The 22,701-nt window shown below is 41.5% G+C and overlaps 1 protein-coding gene across 1 annotated transcript in view; it reads right to left on the bottom strand.

The window, feature by feature from the left end:
* Window positions 1–22,701, bottom strand: part of zgc:136858 (uncharacterized protein LOC678543 homolog) — an 88,460-nt gene that overhangs the window by 65,029 nt on the left and 730 nt on the right. Inside the window, 3 exon segments of the mRNA XM_059652239.1 lie at window positions 3,172–3,283; window positions 17,180–17,354; window positions 21,697–21,811. Of these exon segments, the coding sequence (XP_059508222.1) occupies window positions 3,172–3,283; window positions 17,180–17,354; window positions 21,697–21,811 (402 nt within the window).

Genomic DNA, 22,701 nt, shown 5'->3' with positions numbered 1-22,701 from the left:
GCAATTAGAGCCCAGGCTATTTTAGATCTAATATTTGGGATGAGGAAGGATAAATGAATTATCTTGTTCCATTGTCTGATAGAATTTCCATTATATTTGAAAAAGATGTAGATCAAACTGAAACTAAGGCCCTAAATTCAAACAAAGGCAATTATGATGCTATAAGGAAGAATTTAGCTGCAGTGGATTGGAAAAACACATTAAAAGGTTTGATGATACTTGGCAATGGCTACTATTTAAAGAATGAAAAGGTATTCCTTTGAGAAAAAAATCCCCATAGGTAAAGCAAAAGAACCATGGCTAAAAGGCAAGTTAAAGATATTACTGCATCAAAAGAGACAACTTAGAAATCTGTCACATAAACATAAGACTAAGGATTGGGAGAATTTTAGAATTCAGCAAAAGAAGGACCAAGAAATCAATGAGGAGATTAGAAAATGAATGTAAAATAGCAAGAAATTCAAAAATGTGTTGGAAACGTTCCTGTAGGCAAGTAAGAAAAGAAATGATTTGCAGAGTCATACTCAGGTTTATACAGACAGAGGCAGGAGAGTTAGAATATAGAACAGTACAGCATAGTACAGGCCCTTTGGCCCAGGATGTTGTGCTGAACTTTTATCCCAAACCTAATTTCTATGTTCATAGTAGGAAATGGCAGAGAAACTAAATTCATGTCTTTTGTATGGCTGTCAATGATAAACACAATAACTGTCTTCATGGAGGATGACAAGAGGGCTTCCTGAAATAACTAAGATCCAAGGTTCTGGTGAGTGTATGAAACCGAAAATAAAGTTCAGCATTAGTAAATAAAAAGGAGAAATTAGTGAGAGTAAAAGTTGACAAATCTCCAGAACCCAAAGACTTTCATCCCAGAGGGCTGAAAGCAATGTCTACAGAGATAGTGGATGGATTAGTAATAATCTTTCAGAATTCAATTAATTCTGTAATGGTATCTGCAGGTTGGAGGGTTGAAAATATAACAAAATTGTTTAAGAAAGGAGAGAGAGAAACCATGAAATTACAGACCTTTTATCTTAATTTCTCAATATCTATCTGACATCAATTGTCTGATTAGACAGAATCATCATGGATTTATGAAGGGGAATCATTTTGATAAGCCTAATATTTTTTATGAGAATGTTTCTAGCTGAGTTAATAAGGGGGGATGGCAGTGGTGGTGTATTTGGATTTTGGAAGGTTTTTTTTATAACGTTCACACAGGAAGTCAGTGAAGAAAATTAAAGCTCAAGGAATTGAGAGCAACATATCAACATGGATTGAGGAGAGTTAACAGGCAGGCAGTAGGAATAACTGGTTTGTTCTCAGCTTAGCAAGCTGCCACCAGTCAGGTAATTCTAGGGCCAGTGCTTGGAGCTCAGGTTTTAACAACACATGTATAAATGATTTGAATCGGGGGTGGTGGCAACTTTGATGATTACACAAAACTCAGTGGGAACATGAATTATGAGGGAGATACAAAGAAAATTCAGGGGCAGATGGAACATAATGTGGGTCTGTGTGAGGTTCTCACCTTGGGAAGAGGAACAGAAGGTGCAAAGTATTCCTTGAATGATAGAAGGTTGGCAAGTGTTGACATTCATCAGAGCCTAAATGCCCTTCTTTATAAGCCACTGAAGGTGAATTTGCAGGTGCAGCAATCAATTTGGAAAGCAATTTTTTTTTAGCCTTTACTGCAAAAGGATTTGTGTAATGGAGCAAAGAGCCTTGCTTCAATTACATATAACACTGGCAAGACAAGCCCTGGAGTTCTGCATGCAGTACTGGTCCTCTTGCTTTAGGACAGATCGTTGTCACAGAGAGAGGTCCACCAGATTGGTTGGACTGTCCAATGAGGAGAGACTGAGAATGACTGGGCCTGAAATTTAGCAAAATGAGAGATTTTATAGAACTTGCAAAGTTCCTAAAAAGGGTAGACATGTAGAAATCATGTTTCTCCTGGCTGTGGGATCTGGAACCAAGGAGGAAAACCTTGGAATAAAAAGGCAAGCCATTTAGGATGAGGATGACGAGGAACATCTTCACTTAGAGGGTGGTGAATCTTTGGAAATCTTTACCCCACAAGTTCACTCATTAATTAACTTGAAAGGAAAGACTTACTGGCGTGTTGTTTCAAATGACGTCAAGGGATATTAGGATCATGCAGAATACGGTGCTCAGACAGTTGATTTAAAATGGCAGAGCAATTTCAGGGAGCTACCAGCATATATCTGCTCTTATGTTTCTTCCTATGTAACAGCATCTCCCAAATTGAGGGTATCTAAACTGTTAACTCCTAGAGTAAACGCATTTGTATTTTAACTGCCATTTCCTTGTGCACTAATCGCTCAAAGTAAGTGCACAAATGCAGCAGGCTGTAAAGAAGGCAAATTATGTTGACTTTCATTTGTAAGTGGATTTGAGTATGGGAACAAGGATGCCTTGCTGCAATTATACAGGGCATTGGTGAGGGCACAGCTGGAATATTGTGCACAGTTTTGGTCTCCTTATTGGAGGCAGGATATTCTCACTATAAAGGGAGTGCAGCAAATCTTTACCAAATTGTTTTCTGGGATGGCAGGGCTGACGTTATGAGGATAAATTGAGTTGATCAGGATTGTATTCATTGGAGTTAAGAATGAGAGGGAATTTTAGCAACCTATAACGTGCTAACTGAACTAGATAGGTTAGATGCAGGAAGGATGTTCCTGACAGTGGGGAGTTCAGAGCCAGGGGTTGTAATTTAAGGATAAAGGGTGAGCCTTTCAGGACTGAGAATGAGGAGAAACTTCTTCACCTGGAGAGTGGTGGACCTGTGGAAAGTGGCTGAAGTCATGATGTGTTTTCAAGGAGGAGACAGACATAGCTGTTGTGGCTAAAGTGATCAACAGATATAAAGGGAAGGTAGATTAGGGGATTGAGCTGGGTGATAGGCCACAATCATATTGAAAACCCAACCGACTTGAGGAGTCAAATAGCCTACTCCTGCTCCTCTCCTCTACATTTCTCATTGGTTAAGCTCCTTGTAATATTTTCTTTCTCCTCTGACCTAGGTTGGATCTTATCATATCTACACAGTTTATTTGCAGAGCAATTAAATTTGCTTTATGATATTTTGAAGATCTTGCTGAGTATGACCTTGGGATATTTGAAGCAGATCTACATATTTCTTACAGTTTTGTCCATCACGATGTACTCCTCCAATACCTCCTGTCACAAACAATGGAATTCCAACTCTGTGTGCTACCATCATAGTAGCTGAAACGGTGGTGCCACCAGATAGGCCCTGATAGAAAACAAACAATATCAACATTACTATGCCTAAACAACATATTGCTACACTTTGCAAAGCATGTAAGTAAGATATGATACCTTGCTGGAGCAAAGCTTCAATATTGGCATCACCGCACACAATACTCTGGAATGTATATTTAATTTAATCTTTTGCTGAAACCAAAGCAAACTTAAACCAATCAATTACTCACAGCATGTGCTGACCAAGCCAAACTATCTTAAGAATTATCTTTCAACAGTTTATTAAAAAGCTTTAGAGTTGTTAATATTGAACTCATTGATCCAAGTCACAAGGCGAAGCAGGTAATGCTGCAGGTCCACTCAGTTCCAATTGGCTCCACAAAATATGTGCAGTGATAACACAAGTTTCCAGCATCACTAACAGAATCCTTATTTTTAATTCATTCATAGCATGTGGGCGTCACTGGCCAGGCAGCTATTTGCCCAGAGGGCAGTTAAGAGTCAACCACATTGCTGTTGGTCTGGAGTACATGCAGGCCAGACCAGGTAATGACGGCAGCTTCCTCCCTTAAAAGGATATTCGGGAACCAAATCAGGAGCAGCAAGACCAGCAGGGGAGAAAAAAAAATCAACATCAAAGCAAATCAAAGTCAAAGTTGGTAGCAGGAATGTTTCACCAGGAAATGAGACAAATTTAGGGCTGCAGACTAACAGCTAATTCAGAACAATGTTCACATTGGCAAATGGACAATAGCTGGTCTGGAGTTTACGTACCTTCAGAAGGAAATGAGAACATGAATGCTCAAGTACGGTTTAGAAAGATCTGTTGCTATTTTTAAACATACGGATCCCACATTTAGGTGAAATACTTACGTTTATCTCTGGTCTTGTGGGCAGAGCATGTTTTGTCCAAGATGCTTCAGCCACAAGACCAGAACATAGGAAAAGGACTGACATAAATTTTAAATCTATAAGACTGCATAAATCACAACTGTACAAGTAGTCAAGGGGCAAATCAGGAATGGGCTGAAGAGCTGATAAATCCAAATTATCTGACTAATAAATATGACCACGTTTTGTTCAAAATTCTTTTTTGCTTGATTCCAGAGGTGTTTCTGAAACTGAACAACTGTAACAGATACAGAAGGAAAATATAGAAACTAAACAAACAGCTGATACCTTGAATGATATTTCCTAGGTTTGGCAATTTGCTGCGTGTTCTTTTATTTCAAGCAATGTTAATTGTACTAGGTCTTCACGGAAAGCTAATGTTATAAGTACAGATCAAACTGAGCAATTGCAAAACCAGTGATCAGGGACAAAGTACTAAGATTAGATATTAAAGCTTTAAGGCATAATAAACATGAAAACAAATGAATAACTACATTCTTAAATTCCCATTCTTAGGTGATCAAAAGAAGGAACTAGACCTTTTATTTACATTTCAAGTGTTAATCTCCCTGATGGATATTCTACATATCCACCAGAAGGTGCCAAACCGCCAGGATGATTTGTACATTTGCCACCTGTGTATAATTGGTGGTGGTGAGCTGCCTTCTTGAATGACTACACTCTTTGTGGCATAGGTAGACCCACATTGCTGAGAAAGCGAGAGCACCAGGATTTTGACTCCATGACAGTGAAGAATAGTGATGTGGTTACAAGTTGGAATGGTGTATGTCGTGGAGGGGAACTTGTTAGTGGTAGTACTCCCGTGCATTTGCAGCCCTTGTACTTTTAGGTGACAGAGCTTGTGGGTTGTTCTTAATTTGTTCCTGGGATGTGGGCATCATTGGCTGGTCATCATTTATTACCTGTCCCTAGTTGCCCTTGAGAAGGTGGTGGTGAGCTGTCTTCTTGAACCACTGCAGTCCATGTGCTGTAGGTTGACCCACAATGCCCTAAGGGAGGGAATCCCAAGCCTTTGACCCAGTGCCAGGGAAGGAACAGCAACATAATTCCATTTCAGGATGGTGAATTACAGAGAGTGGTGTTCCCATGTGTCTACTGCCCTTGTCCTTCTAGTTGGAAGTGATTGTGGGTTCAGAAGGTACTAACGACCTTCGGTGAATTTCTGCAGTGCATCTGCAGTACACACTGCTGCTATTGAGCATCAGTGGTGAAGGGAATGGATGGTGTACATGTCATACCAATCAAACAGACTGCGTTGTCTTGGATGATGTCAAGCTTCCTGAATGTTATTGGAACTGCATTCTTCCAGCCAAGTGAGGAGTATCCCATCACACTCCTGACTTGAGCTTCGTAGATGGTGGATAGGCTCTGGGGAGTCAGGAGGGGAGTTAGTTGCTGCATTGTTCCTAGCCTCGACCTGCTCTTGTAGCCACTATGTTTATATTGTGAGTCCAGTAGTGTTTCTGGTCAATGGTAACTTCCAGAATGTTAATAGTAATCATTCAGTGATGGTATTAACATTGAATGTCAAGGGATGGTGGTCAGAATGTCTTTTATTGGAAATGTTCATTGATTGGTATTTGTGAGCAGTGAATGTTAATTGTCACTTGTCAACCCAAGTCTGGATATTGTCCAGACCCTGTTGCATTTGGATATGGACTGCTTTAGTGTCTGAGGACTGGTATTAAACACTGTTTGTTGATGATTACACATCTCCACTTCTGACCTTATGATGAAGAAAAGATCATTGATGAAGCGACTGAAGATAGCTGGACCTAGGACACCACCCCTAGGAAATCCTGTAAAGGCTGAGATGGTTGACCTCCAACAACAAACAGCCATCTTCCCATGTGCCAGGTCTGAGTCCATGCATCATAGATTTTGCCGTCCGATACCCACTGATTTCAGTTTTGCCTGCACTGTTGATGCCATATTCAGTCAAATGCAGACTTGATGTCAAGGACTGACACTTTCACCTCACTTCACCTCTGGTATTCAGCTCTTTTGTCTATGTTTGGATCAAGGCTGTAATGAGGTCAGACACTAGCTGGATCTGGAGGAACCCAAACTAGGCATCACTGATCAAGTTGCTGCTGAGCAGGTGCTGCTTGGTAGTACTGTTGATGACACCTTCCATCACTTTACTGATGATCAAGAATAGACAGATGGGGCAGCAACTGGTTGGTTTAGATTTGTCCTGCTTTGTGTGAACAGAACATACCTGGACAATCTTCCACATTGAGGGGTAGATGCCAGTTTTGTAACTGTATTTGAACAGCTTGGCGAGGAGAGTGCAAGTTCTGGAGCACAAGGCTTCAGTACTGTCGTCAGGGCCAATAGATCTTGTAATATTCAGTATCGCCAACCATTTCTTGATATCACATGGAGTGAAACAAATTGGCTGAAGACTGGCACTAGAGATATTGGGGACCACTGGAGGAGGCTGAGATGGATCATCCACTTGGTACTGGTGGCTGAAGATTGCTGCAAATTCTTCAGTTTTATCTTTGAAAGAAACTTTAAAAATTAAGCACACACATTACAAGTATGAAGATCTTTTGAATTTGTTTTTAGATCAAATGACTACTGCACTCCAATGTAATTGACAAATGGTTCAACACATTTTTAAGATATTTCCACTCATTTAAAGCAAAGGTTACACACAGGTGGTGGTTTCACAGTGATGTTAACTGCTCATTTCTGTGACAAACTCCCTTTCCACTGTATTCACCAAACTGAACCAAGCCACCAAAAGTCAAGCACGTAGCAAGGAAAATAACTGTACAACTGCGTTTTTTTTTATTGCAAATCAACAAGTACAAAAGTAGAAAAGCAAAAAAGGGATGTTATTTTCATGCAAGATCATTGATTGCACCACACTCTGCCAGGTTTTTTTTACTGTGTGTGGGTACAGTCGCCAACCTGAATGATTCAGAGGGTAGATACTCCATTTTAAATCTGAAAAAATAGAATGAACTGCTGGTGTCACACAAGTTTATCAGTGATATAAAAACAATTCCACTGCAAAGAAAAGGGACCCTATAAAAAACATCAATTCATAAGGGACAGTACAACCTTTGCGCCTTATGCAACTGTTTTACAGGCCAGCTTGTCACCGCAAACACACCACTGTTTTATACTGTGAGGAGTTAATTTTCTTTAAAGTGCTATATAGCACCATTACATCCTTCCATTGCAGAGGTATCTGAAATCTACTGGCCTCCCAAAACCCTCACATATCAAACCTCTCTTGAGAATGAAGCATAGCAATCTTTCAACTAATCAAGAAAGATGGGAAAATACAGGACGGTACCGCACTGTATCCAAGACTAGACCACAACAATCCAACCAAAGGGAAGAGGAAAATAGACAGGACATGCAAAAAGCCAGACACTTTCAGCAGTGGGCTAATATAACCCAAGTTGAAATATATTTTAGTGACTGGGGCGATGTTGTTTTTTGTTGCTTCAACAGAAATCAGATATTTAATTGCTTATGCCCATTGGAAACCCAGAGGAATTTTATTGCTGGATGCAAACTCCCCATTCACCTATTTAAAATAAGCACAGTCATCATGATCTGCAGATTTCAATGAGCTCTTCACGGGGAAAAAAATAATGGTGTGACTGCAATAAATACAAGTTGGACTGTAAAACACTATCAAAAGGTGCAACGGTTGTACTCGCTCATAAATTGCTTTTTCTATCGGCTCCCTTTTATATAGCAGAATTGGTTTATATCCCTGATAGACTTGCACAATACCACCAGTTAATACTATTTGTTCACACAAAAATCAGAAGACCTTGCACGCATCTGCATTCTGTTAGTCCTACTGCTTTTGAAAGTCAAACTTGTCAATTCACTTGCTTAGGGGACTCCATTGTGAGAGGGACTGAAAGGGGTTTCTGCGGCATCAGGCGGGATTTGAGGATGGTGGTTGCCTTCCTGGTGCCAGGATCCAGGACGTCACTGATAGAGTGCAGGGAATCCTCAAGGACGAAGGTGAAGAACCAGAAATGGTGGTGCATGTCGGCACTAATGACGTCGGGAAGAAAAGGAGGGGCATTCTACAGTGGGACTTCAGAGAACTCGGAAAAAGGTTGAAAAGCAGGACTTCCAGGGTGGTTATCTCCGGTTTGCTTCCAGTTCCTCGGGCTGGAGAAGGCAGGATCAGGGAGATAATGGGCTTGAACGTGTGGCTGGGGAACTGGTGCCAGAAGCAAGGATTTAAATTCTTGGATCACTGGGGTATGTTTTGGGGTAAGGGTAAATTGTACAAGAGGATCTTAATAGGTGGGGGACCAGCATCTGGCAGGCAGGTTTGCCACTGCAACACAGGTGTGTTTAAACTAAGTAATGGGGGGGAGGAGACAAACTGGAAATTTAAGGATCAAATTAAAGGGAAAGTGAGAATAAGAGAAGTTAAGAAAGACAACAGAATCAATGGAGCAGAAAACTCAAGAAGGGATCGTACAGTATGGCCAAGTGAAATAGGGATTGACAGGAAGGGTGAGGGGAATAACAAATTAAAAATATTATATATGAATGCATGAAGCATAAGAAATACGGTGGATGAGCTTGAGGGTCAGTTGGAAATTGGCAAGTATGATGTTGTGGGGTTAACTGTGACGTGGTTTCAAGTGGTCAGGGCCTGGGAAATGAATATTCAAGGCTATACGTGCTATCGAAAGGACAGACTGACGGGCAGAGGGGAAGGGGTGGCCCTGTTGGTGAGGAATTATGTTGCGAGGGGGGACATAGAATCAGGAGATGTAGAGTCAGTATGGATAGAACTGAGCAATTCTAAGGGTAGAAAGACCCTAATGGGAGTTATCTACAGGCCCCCAATCAGTAGTCAGGAGGTAGGGTGTAAGTTGAATCAGGAGTTGAAATTGACCTGTCCCAAAGGTATCACTACAGTTATTATGGAAGATTTCAACCTGCGGGTAGACTGGGAGAATCAGGATGGTACAGGACCCCAAGAAAGGGAGTTTGTGGAATGCCTCTGAGATGGATTCGTAAACAGCTGGTACTGGAGCCTACCAGGGAGGAGGCAATTCAGGATCTGGTGTTGTGCAACGAACCGGATTTGATCAGGGACCTCAAAGTAAAGGAGCCATTAGGAGGTAGTGACCATAATATGATAAGTTTTAATCTGCAGTTTGAGAGGGAGAAGGGAGAATCGGAAGTGTCAGTATTGCAGTTGAACAAAGGGAACTATGGAGCTATGAGGGAGGAGCTGGCCAAAGTTCAGTGGTACAATACCCCAGCAGGGATGGCAGTGGAACAACAATGGCAGGTATTTCTGGATATAGTGCAGAAGGTGCAGGATCAGTTCATACCAAAGAGGAAGAAAGATCCTAAGGGGAGGCGGGGGCGGCCGTGGCTGACGAGGGAAGTTAAGGACTGTATAAAGATAAAAGAGAAGAAGTATAACATAGCAAAGATGAGTGGGAAGCCGGAGGACTGGGAAGCTTTTAAAGAGCAACAGCGGATAACTAAAAGGCAATACACAGAGAAAAAATGAGCTATGAAGGAAAACTGGCCAAAATATAAAGGAGGATAGTAAAAGCTTTTTTAGGTATGTGAAAAGAAAAAAAAATGGTTAAGACTAAAATTGGGCCCTTGAAGTCAGAAATGGGTGAATTTATTATGGGGAACAAGGAAATGGCAGATGAGTTGAATAGGTACTTCGGATCTGTCTTCACTAGGGAAGACACAAGCAATATCCCAGATGTAATAGTGGCTGAAGGACCTAGGGTAATGGGCTAACTAAAGGGAATTTATATTAGGCAGGAAATGGTGTTGGATAGACTGTTAGGTCTGAAGGCAGATAAGTCCCCGGGACCTGATGGTCTGCATCCCAGGGTACTTAAGGAGGTGGCTCTAGAAATCGTGGACACATTGGTAATCATTTTCCAACGTTCTATATATTCAGGATCAGTTCCTACAGATTGGAGGGTGGCTAATGTTGACCCACTTTTCAAGAAAGGAGGGAGAGAGAAAACAGGAAATTATAGACCGGTTAGCCTGACTTCAGTGGTGGGAAAGATGCTGGAGTCAATTATAAAAGATGAAATTACAACCAATTGGATAGCAGCAACAGGATAGGTCAGAGTCAGCATGGATTTATGAAGGGGAAATCGTGCTTGACTAATCTTCTGGAATATTTTGAGGATGTATCTATGAAGATGGACAAGGGAGAACCAGTGGATGTAGTGTACCTGGACTTTCAGAAAGCTTCTGATAAAGTCCCGCATAGGATATTGGTGAACAAAATTAGGGCACATGGTAATGGGGGCAAAATACTGGCTTGGATTGAAAATTGGTCGGCTGACAGGAAGCAAAGAGTAGTGATAAACGGGTCCCTTTTGGAATAGCAGGCGGTGACCAGTGGGGTACCACAAGGTTCGGTGCTGGGACCACAGCTGTTTACAATATACATTCATGATATAGACGAAGGCATTAAAAATAATATTAGCAAATTTGCTGATGACACAAAGCTGGGTGGCAGTGTGAAATGTGAGGAGGATGTTATTAGAATACAGGGTGACTTGGACAGGCTAGGTGAGTGGACAGATGCATGGCAGATGCGGTTTAATGTGGATAAATGTGTGGTTATCCACTTTGGTGGCAAGAACAGGAAGGCAGATTACTATCTCAATGGAGTCAAGTTAGGTAAAGGGGAAGTACAATGAGATCTAAATGTTCTTGTACATCAGTCAATGAAAGCAAGCATGCAGGTACAGCAGGCAGTGAAGAAAGCTAATGGCATGCTGACCTTCATAGCAAGAGGAATTGAGTATAGGAGCAAAGAGATCCTTTTGCAGCTGTACAGGGCCCTGGTGAGACCGCACCTGGAGTATTGTGTGCAGTTTGGTCTCCAAATTTGAGGAAGGACATTCTTGCTATTGAGGGAGTGCAGCGTAGGTTCATGAGGTCAATTCCCGGAATGGCGGGACTATCATATGTTGAAAGATTAGAGCGACTAGGCTTGTATACTCTTGAGTTTAGAAGGATGAGAGGGGATCTGATTGAGACATATAAGATCATTAAGGGATTGGACACTCTGGAGGCAGGAAGCATGTTTCCGCTGATGGGTGAGTCCAGAACCAGAGGACACAGTTTAAAAATAAGGGGTAGGCCATTTAGAACAGAGTTGAGGAAAAATTTCTTCACCCAGAGAGTGGTGGATATATGGAATGCTCTGCCCCAGAAGGCAGTGGAGGCCATCTCTCTGGATACTTTCAAGAAAGAGATGGATAGAGCTCTTAAAGATAGTGGAATCAAGGCTTATGGGGATAAGGCAGGAACAGGATACTGATTGTGGATGATCAGCCATGATCATAATGAATGGTGGTGCTGGCTTGAAGGGCCTAATGACCTACTCCTGCACCTATTGTCCATGGTCTATTGTACAGACATGTTTGGTTGAGCACAACCAAAATCGTTAATGCACACGGCACTGTAAATGACCTTTTTGGATCGTTGCTGAGAAGTTGTGTTGCATTTTTCACTGCAAATGGTACGTTACATTGTTAAGGTCTTTCTGAGGTTACACAAGTTCATCCCTAACTTGGGCCAACTTTGTTGGTAGAGGGAATGTTCCTTTGTGAGGACACATCCCTTATATTAACATCATGCGTCCAAAGATGTTTTCCTGGTCTATTTACACAAAAGTGGTTTACAAATCTATAATTGCTTTTGTAAGTCATCTCAACAGTTTTCTGGAAGACAGCATTAGATTACATCTAATGTTTAAAGTGCTTCAATATTATCCAATATAAATACTGGAAGATGAACTGGTATTTTTTGAATTCTGATATAGCTGCTGTTTTTATTTAACTCCCTACTTTTTCCCACTGCTGTAATTAGAGTTTTATCCTGATATTTCTCCTATCGTAGTGTTGTTTTAACATAGAAACATGGCACACCCACTGGTATTTCCTCCTGGCTGTGTACTCATTACATAATTCACATCAATGAGTTTCTTTGGTTCACTGGAAGCAGGTACCAATTCTAACACATTGTCTTCAGTGACAAAATTTTAAACTTTGACATTTCTTTTTGTCATAGCTTTCATTGTTCGTTAAATGATTTTCAAGTACCTTTTGGCCAAGGTACCTGCTTTGGGTAATTTTTCCTGAAAACATGGCACATTTAGTGTATGAGTTTTGGTTTTTAAATTTCTATTTAATTAATAGGAGATTTTCTCACTTCATGGCCACACATCAGTTCAAAAGGATGGAATCCTGTGGATTAATTAGGTGCATCCATAATGGCCAACAGTATTAAGAAATTTCCTTTACCCATCATTGGGATATACTTGACCCATAGACTCTATTCACGGTCTTTAAAGGTTGATGTCGTCTTTCCAATGTTCCTTGTGATTGCAGATGATAAGCTGAAAACATGAATTGTTTTATTTGCAAACTACTCATAAATTCTTTGGATATGTGTGAAATAAAATTTCAACCTTGATCTGATTATTTCCCTTATGTAATCCATATCTTGTGAAAATTCAAATCAACTTTTCCACTACCACTTCTGCTGTGATATTCCAAAGGTACTGCCTTAGGAAATGTTGTTAAATTCTACAAATTCTACTTACAACTTTATAAATGGTGTTTTAAAAGCTAATGTTAGAATTAAGGGTGCAGATTTAATTAAGGGTTGGTTTTCCCACTACCTGACATGTTTGGCAATTCTGGCAAAACTTACACACATCTTAGTAAAATCTTGGTCAATAAAAATATTTTAGTACTTTTGTCTGTGTTTTCCTCATACCTAAGTGCAATGGGAACTTTGTGAGCTACTTGTAAAATTAAATGGATGGATTTAAATCATCAGCTGGTTGCTTTATAGAAAAGAAATCTAGAGGAAGGACATCTACCACTGTAATCCTTTATTCAGATGTAGTGACTTTTGCTTTATTTTGTTCTGAAATTTTGTTTGTAAGTATTAATGCTAATTGTAATATAAAAGAAAGAAGGAATTTACTCAGTGTACATTAATTCATTACAACTGTTACTTTGTGCCCTGTGGAATAATAGGTTTCAGAGTACTTTTTCCAGTTCAATTAAGTACCTTATCAATTTCAGGATATAAATAAGAAGTTATAATTTAGTTTATTAAGTCATCTGGTCGATGAAGTGTCTTATTGAAACAAAACTTATCTAATAAAAATACAGTACTTAGTTAACATTGACAGGCAATATAAACTTACAAATGGTTATCCTCATCCAGAAAACATAGGTGGCTACATGCATACACACGCCCAACTCTCCCCACAGGAAGAAAATAATGGGGAAAAAGTAGATTTCTTCAGATATTAGCTGAAGTGTTTCTTGTTTTCAGAAAACCAGTTCTTAAAAGCCATGTTCCAAATGTTCCAAAAACTATTGCTCTGATATTCTTGCACATTGTCAAATCATTAATCATGTATGGTTGTATTTCCTCAACAAAACTTCAGAAACAATGTTGAGGCGTGCTTTTAATTACTCATTCAAAATAAAGAAAAAGGTATGCCTCAAACTCAAAAAGAAATGTTTCCTTTTAGAGCTGAGGTGGATTGGCTTAGTAGCTGCTTCTTCGCAAACACCCTTTTGTTTCAGCTTGTTCTGAACTGAACTGGATAGTTGACAGCGAAGGTGGTGGTCTTAGGTTACCGTAGGCTATAAACAGATTGGTTAGGTCGGTGGATCGGTGGCTGATGGAATTATATCCTGATAAGAGTGTCTTGATGCACTTTGGAAAAAGAAACAAGGTAGTACTCAACAAATGGCCGTAAACTAGGGAACTCAAAAGGAACACAGGGATCTTAAGATATTTGTCCACAAATCACAGAAGGTGGCAGGACAGGTTAACAGAGTAGTTCAGGAGGTGAATGTGACACTCGTTTTTATTAGTCGAGGCACAGATTATAACAGCAGGGAGGTAATGTTGGAGGTGCACAGGACTTTGGCTGTGTTACAGCTGGTGTACTGTGTGCAGTCTGGTCGATGCACCATAGGAAGGATGCAATTGTACTGGAGGGGGAGCTGAGGAGATTCACCAGGATATTAACAGGAATGGAACAATTTACCTATGAGGAGAGGCTGGATAAACTCGGGTTGGTTTTCTTTGGAGCAGACAATCATAGAATCCCAACAGAGGGGAAAGAGGCCATTCACCCCATCAATTCTGTACCCCCCTCTGTCAAGCATCCCACCCAAACCCAGACCCTTCCTATCCCTGTAACCCTACATTTATCATAACTAGTCCAATTCTGCCTGCTCATGCCTGGACACAACAGGGCAAAGTAGCACAGCCAATCCATCCAACCTGCACGTATTTGAACTGTGAGAGGAAACCCAGCAGAATACCACATAAACCTGGGGAGAACGTGCAAACTCTATGTCGTCAGTCACTCAAGGCTAGAGTCGAACGCAGTTTTCTGTTGCTGTGAGGCACCAGTGGTAACCACTGAGCCACTGTGCAACCCAGGTTGTGGGGAAACCAACAGAGGTGCATAAAGATTATGCTGGGTACGGACGGGAATGGACAAGAATTGAAAGCAGTTATTTTCCTTAGTCAAAGAGTCAGTAATATGGGGGATGTAATGTTAAGGTGAAAGGTAAGAGGTTTAGAGCGGATATGAGAAAAACATCTTTCATTCAGAAGACAGTGGGAGTCTGGAATGCACAGCCTGGGAAGCTGGTCGAGGCTGGTAACCTCACAACCTTTAAGAAAGTACTGGGATGCACACTTGAAATGTTAGAACATTCAATATTATGGCCTAGTTGATGGTACAGACTTGATAGGGTGAGGCACTCTTGTGTACTGTATGATTCTATAAAGGAGGTGAAACAGGAAGCCTTGTTAAACAAATTTCCATGTTCACAAGTGACCTCTTTTAAAGAAAACACCTCAGGTATGTCCGCAAATCTTGAAGTAAATCCATTTTGCCACAATTCTCAAAACCCAAGTCTTCCAAGCAATAATGAATACCAAGTATCTTTGTAATGTTGTGGCTGATTGGCATTAACTGGTGATTCACATATGCTTCATAAAGGAACAGGCTAGAACTGTGGTTGTTGGAAGAGTACATATTTGTCATATATGTTTCCTTGATTCAATGTTCAGGTAAAAAATGTGTAAAACTTGGGCCCTAGTTCTATCCTTCAGCACCTGGCTTCTGGAGTATAACAGAAAGGGATGACAAACTTGAATGTTCAAAGAGAGAACTGATTTGGTTAAATTAAGAAAAAAAAGCTACTTTACTGTTTGTCTTAAACAATAGGCCGTTAGGCGATAAAATAGCAGTAGGGAGGTAGAGGAATGATATTGCAACAAGTTACACTAATAATATGGGAGACTGCGATTATCCTACTATAGATTGAGTAAACAACGATGTAAAGGGGCAAAGGGAGGGGAAAAGTCCCAAAATGTGTACAAGAGAACCTTGTTGATCAATATGTATTAGAAACATGATTTAGCAACTTTAATGCAATAAAAAACCCCAAGAAGCTAACAAAACCAGCTAACTAACATCAAGCCATTTACAACAATAGAGATGGCAGATGACCAAAACATTGTTCAGAGATAGTAGGAACTGCAGATGCTGGAGAATCTGAGACAACAAGGTGTAGAGCTGGATGAACACAGCAGGCCAAGCAGCATCAGAGGAGCAGGAAAGCTGAAGGGTCTAGGCCCAAAACATCAGTTTTCCTGCTCTGATGCTGCTTGGCCTACTGTGTTCATCCAGCTCTACACCTTGTTATCTCAGCTTGTTCAGACAGGTAGGTCTCAAGTAGCACTTAAAGGAGAATGAGAGGTAGAGAGTTGAAAAGGTCGAGGGAGGAAATTCCAAAATTTATGTACTTGTCAACTGAAGAAATAGTTACAGTAATTGAAACTGAAGATGCTCAAGAGGCCAGACTTAGATGATTATGGGCCTGAAAGACATTACAGATAGGGAAAGTGGTACCATGGAGACATTTGAAAACAAGGATGAGAATTTTAAAAGTAAGCCAAATCAACGTGTACAGATGTGACTGGGGAATGAGACTCAAGACAAATAAGGACAAAGGCAACAGTTTTGGATGATATCAAATTTACAGGGGGTTGAATGCAGGAGACTGGCCAGTAATATCCTAAAGTTACAACGGCACAAATGAAGATTTCAGCAGGAAATTAGTTGGGATATGCAGAATCAATACATTACAGAGGTACAATATTCAGTCTTTGTGATGTGCAGGTATGCGATCAGGAGCTCAACTTTGAGTCAAGTATGGAACCAAGGTTTCATCACTGCCTGCCAGGGACAGGAACAAAGTTTGAAACAGGGATCAAAAACAATGGCTTTAATGTTCCCAGTATTTATTTGGAGAGAACTTCTGCTCATTCCAGTAAACGTCAGATAAGCAGCCTGACCATTTTGTAACAATGAAGAAGGGGGTAGAGGTTGTTAGTCCCAACAGGGATGGTTCTGATTCTGGGAAATAAACTGAAGATGAGTGGAGTATGTTTCAATGGAGAACATCTGGGAAAGAAAAACACTATTGTGTGATTAGATTTAAAGCAGCTATGGAAAAAGACAAGGGAAAATCAAATTTGTCAAAACTCAATGAGAAATGGAATCTGGCCCAGATAGACTGCAGTCAAAGACTGGCAAATAAATGCATAACTGAACAATGGGAAACCTTGTAAGAGAAGGTTGTTTACGCACAGAGGTAAGGAGGAAAGGAAGACCAGCTGCAGCTAGAGTGTCCAAGGTGACCAACACAAAAAGAAATTTGGGAGGAAAGTTCACCTCACAATTCAGCAGAAAACCAAACTGCATTCATAAGGAACAGGGAGAACAGAAAAAACAGAATAAAATGACAAAGTAAAATGAAACCTTGTCATATGTTGAAATGGACTACTCCAATGGCCACCCTTAGTGATTCATTCAAAACTCAAATCATGTAGTGTACAAATATTCAAACATTTATATTTGCAATGGAAAAACTGGCTTTGATCTTCTCAGTCTTACCTTGCTGAGGATGTAGGGTAGATCTCTCCGAGATACCTTGAGTGTTTCCTTGCTTTCTGCCAGATACTGCAGGTCATTGTCTGATAATCCAACATGAATCCTTCCTTTCACGATGCCGACTGTTGCAGGAATCGCCCCATGATTTTTTACTGTCCGCTCAACTTCTTTAGCAGTACTGAAATAAATATCAGATAACCTTAAGCTAAACGATGTTTGCACTGGCCTTTAGAAATACCATCAGTTCAAAGTGTGTCTCGTGACGGATAGGCAGAATTGTTAATATCTGTGGGGTGGTTATCGGTAACGGACTGCAGATCAGGAACACTTCCACTCGGAGTAAGACAAGTGGCTACAGGGATCAGCTGAGTCAAATAATGAGGTGTGGGATTGTTCATGTTGTTATCTCATGAGATCAATGAGCAGGGCCAACATTGAAACGACAGACAGAAAGGTATTCATCTCCTGTGAGCTCAGAGCATCACTCCAGCTCTCTCATTTGAAGCAGGGATAGCAGTCATATCTTTGGAAAAAGAACCCATGCCATCTTTGAATAGGAGAACTGATGGCGATGTAGAACCGGAGGAAGGAACATCTAGCAGAGTTGCCAGAGTCCCTGTGCAGACTTGAGCCAAAGCTGAAGGAGTCTGTCCAAATTGTGTCTGTTGTGTAGGTCCTAACATGCAAGCCTCCAATGGGAAGGATGGTAACTGCCTTTCAGACCCAAATCCAGCAGAAGACATGATGGTTGCCAGATATGCACTTGAATTGTACCTCCATCACATTAGCCAGTAATGGCTAGGTGAGGGGGGAGGGGGGGGGGGAGGTGAAAGCTCAAAGTCCATCTAGAGTGCCCCTTGCAAAGGATCATGGAGGTGCCATCAGGCGTTCCAGAAACCACCCTGTTGAGTTCATCCCAGGATGCTTCATGGGGGCCCTGCCTTTCCAGGTCCTCTCCATGAGTGGCCCCATCACCTCCAGCCATTCAGGCTGAGGGAAGTGCATCAGTACCTGTGCAGGCGAAAACTCTCTAGGCCTCAGACCACAAGAGGCCAAAGCCATCACAGAGGATAAACCTTAGTAGTCTGCAGGTTGCCTCCAAATCAGCTTTGGATATTGGAGCTGCACTGAGTCACACTGCTAGGAAAAGAAAGGCAAAGTAATTCCAAAGACACAGAGGTGGCATCTGCGTTTAATCGCTGGACAGATTTAACATACACCAGAAAATCTATATTCAATTCCATTTCCAAATATGTTTTTGCATTTTATTTTGTTGCTAATTCCTGCAACAGTAGGGTGCATCTGAGGTCATAGTAACTCATTCCTGATTAGTTCTGGATGATAGGGGCCTATGGATAGAACATTAATGGTACCCACTGGCAGTAACAATGGAGTATCCTACAACTTCAACTCCAGGCAGCATCTGTGAACTCCGATGCCAGCAACACACCGAAGTGAGGATGAATGCTGCTGGTTGATCCTAACAGGACTCAGCGCCACCTCCATCTAAATGCCCTTTGCAAACAGAAATCCTACGGCACTGGCAGTCTGGCTCAGGTGCTCTATAAACAGGGAGCATTTGAGTGTGGCAGCTTGTGATTCTCCACACACATCCTTAGTGAGTTCTTGGAAAGAGTTACCAGTGAAGAGGTTTGTTGCTGCAATGACTTTCAACAACAGATTGGAGCAGCCAGTACATGGAGGGCATGGCAAAACATGACACCTTCTGTTGCCCTTGACATTCACTTCCCTCTGCTCCTTGTCTATGTTCTGGACATTATCTTCCCTCTGATTTCCTGTTCCCAGTCTCTCTGCAGATTTATGTGGTAGCTCCTGGGTTGCCACGTAGTAGTTCCCCACTCAGCACCATGACTAGCAGAGGCCTTGTTGCCTTGGTGCTTCATTATACCTGTCCGAAGTAGTTTATGGACAAACTGCAGGGAACAATCCATTAACATTGATTTGAAGCCCTCCCTCTTGTCCAGAGGTATTTCTCTCCAGGGAGAATCTCTCAATACCAAGATCAGGGAACTTTAGGCTCTATCTACCCCATCATCCCATCCTGGAGGGTGACTGCCAAGATCACCTCTCATTGACACAGCTATGGCTCTACCGGCTACCTCCCCTATTATCAAGTTTCCCACCGTCACCCCTACTTCAACCTCAGACCAACACCTTTGCCTTGCCCTCAGATCATTTCCTCCACCCTCTTATCAGGCTTGACTACCTATCATGGACTCTCCAGCATATCATACACCCTGTGCAGAGGTATCCCCTGTAACTCTCCTGTAAATCCGCAGCACTGTCTTATCATCCGTGAGCATCCCACAGTTCTCTCACGTCTCAGGAGTTCATGAGGAACCTTGCTAGTTTCAGCAATGGGCTCTCACAATCATTTTGATCTTCTGACAGATGCACGGCCCAGTATCTCCAAATTACCCCACAAGAGATGGAAGGCCCTCCCTTGATCAGCAGAAGCTATGCTTCTTTCAACCATGCTCCGAAATCAGTTGAGACACCCATGTTGCAGGCACCAATGCCACTGAGTCTGAGGATGACTACACAGATGAGAACACACCCAATCAGGGCTCACAACCATTTAACTCTTGCTAACACAGTATCTCTAAGTCAGCCAATTTTCATCCACCCAAAATAATCGACAAGACTACAGATACAGGAGCAGAAGGCGGCCAGTCAGCACATCAGATCTGCTCTGCCAATAAGTGAAATCATGATTGATCTGATAATCAATACAATTTTCTGGCCTTTTTCTGATAACCCTTACTTGTTAAAGATCTGTTAATCCCAACTTTGAATAATATTAAAAACCCGGTCTCTTTAGTAGATAATTGCACAGTTTCACGACCTTCTGAGAGAAGAAATTTCTCCTCATTTGTTTTAGTTGGATGATTCCTTACTCTGAGATTATGTTCTCTGATCCTGGACTCTCCTACAGAGAGAAATCACATTCACAGCTAGCCCTTCCTCCCCTCTTAAAAATCTTCTATGTTTCAACACGGTAATGTCTTATTTTTCTAAACTCCAATGTGTACAGGCACAACCTAATAAATTCTCCACTGAAGAAATTCCCTCCATACCTAGGATCAACCTAGTGAACCTTCTCTGGACTGCTTTCAATGTCAGTATATCTTTCTTTAGATAAGGGGCCCAAGACTGTTCATGGCACTTTAGGTGTCCTCCCACTTTGAGGAATCACATTTTGGCTTTTTTACAATTTTAGCACCAGCTTCTAGAAATGGTGTTATTCACTTCTGAAATTTGCTCCACCACTTACTCCCTTCCTTCAATGGCTCTCAAGCACCACTCCTTTCAACTGCAATACACACAATAGGTTACCACTGAACCTTCTCTCTTTACTCCCATGATCTGCACACATTTTCTGTACCTGAAACCTGTTCCTGAACACATGCCCACTTTGACTGAGCCCTCATGTTAAGTGCACCTCACAGTGACCCCATCCACCTCACAGTCATCCCTCCCACACTGTGCCTCAGAGTAACCAGCCCATCACTACATCTCACAGTGACTCTGCCCCACTGCACCTCATAGTGGTCCTGGCTCACGGTGACACCCTCAAACATTGCACCTAACAGAGAACCCCCACCTCACTGTTGCCATGCTCCAGCATCGCTGCACCAATGTTGAAATTTCCTGGCTTCTATCTTATCTTGTGATTTGTATTTAGCAGATTCCTTCAGGTTAATTTTAGCTGTCAGAGATAGCCCATCAGCTGTCTGTAACATATCCTGCTTGGTGTGCCAACCCACTGTGATAAAAATATCAAACAGGGCCTATAATGGATGGTTGATGTGCCAGCTCTGAGAGGCAGGCTTGGCAGTTTGTGGTAACTGGGTAAATCGAATTTTTGAATTTTCCAAGGGTTTTAGTGATGCTTTAGGGAGTATATTCTGCAAATTATAGAGAGGTCTTTCTGATATAACAGTCAGTCATTCTACCAGCACTCCTGACAGTCACAGCATCACTGGAATATATTTCAATAAAAGTAATTTGATTCCTGGCAGCGGCTGATAATATCAAATCCAAAATTTCCTTCCAAGGAGAGGACAGATCATTGCCTGGGGAGGGAATGGCCTAGTTGTATTATCGCTAGACTGTTAATCCGGGAACCAAGGTAATGTTCTGCGGACATGCATTTGAATCCCGCCACGCAGATCGTGGAATCTGAATTCAACAAATATCCGGAATTAAGAACTTAATGATGACCGTGAATCCATCGCCGATTGTTGGAAGAGCCTATCTGGTTCACTAATGTCTTTTAGGGAAGGAAACTGCCGTCCTTATCTGGTCTGGCCTACATGTAACTCCAGACTCACAGCAATGTGGTTAACTCTTAACTGCCCTCCAGGCAATTAGGGATGGGCAATAAATGCTGCCTGGCCAGCGATGTCCTCATCTCATGAATGAATAAAGAAAATAAATTTTATAACTGTAAACTCTCAAACGTCCCTCCACTCAATGCACTGAAAGAGTCCACATACTTCAGGTTGTGAGGGTATGGCATGCCATGGGTGATGATTGTACTCTCCAAAGCCACCACAGCCTTCTTAGTGGCTATTGCTTCAGAGACCTCCAGCTGAAGTTTAACCAATCCATCTGCAAAAAACAAAAATTGAGCTATTCATTTGAATTCCTTTTGATTTTTTTAATATATAAAAGGTCACAGTTATATTACTCCCCTCTCATACAGAAGGCTCTCAAACTTTGTACCCAGAAGGAAATGCCTAGAGCAGGGAGACAGGAAAGAGTGACCCATGGTTTCTACTCATCTCCACATTCTATGGCTGTGTGACATCCCTGGTTCAGTGATCAATTCAGATTCATTTGGTTGTTAACTTGGCTCAGCCAGTGTAGCCACTTTATGATCTGCACATACAATCTTAGTTGTACCTTTCGAAAGGGTGTTGTGTGATTGGAGATAGACAATAGACAATAGGTGCTGGATTAGGCCATTCGGCCCTTCGAGCCAGCATCACCATTCATTATGATCATGGCTGATCATCCACAATCAGTATCCTGTTCCTGCCTTATCCTGATAACCCTTGATTCCACTATCTTTAAGAGCTCTATCTATCATCATCTTCTCAACAGACTTCAACTGCAGCTACATCTGCTTGTTCAAGTGGATGTAACAGATCTCTTAGCACTATGCAAAAAAGTGAAAGCGTTCTCACGTATCCTGATCAACATTCCTTCGCACCAAGACCACCACATTAACTGTCCACTTGCTGTTTGTGAAAGTGTACAAAAATTGGTTCTGAGGAAGGGTCAACCAACCCCAAACATTAACACTAATTTCTCTCCACAGATGCTACCAGATCTATTGAGCTTTTCCAGCAATTTCTGTTCTTGTTTGTGATTTACAGCATCCTCAGTACTTTAGTGTTTAAAAAAATTGCTTCCCAAACTGACTTACATTATAGAAGCAGCACATTCAAAATCATTAATTGTATGTGAAATGTTTTTAAGATGTCCTGAAAGTATGA

The sequence above is a fragment of the Stegostoma tigrinum genome, chromosome 18, assembly GCF_030684315.1.
Source record: "Stegostoma tigrinum isolate sSteTig4 chromosome 18, sSteTig4.hap1, whole genome shotgun sequence".
NCBI classification, from domain to species: Eukaryota; Metazoa; Chordata; class Chondrichthyes; order Orectolobiformes; family Stegostomatidae; genus Stegostoma; species Stegostoma tigrinum.
Note: the sequence above shows the minus strand (reverse complement) of the source record. Positions and strands in the feature narration are given on the sequence as shown.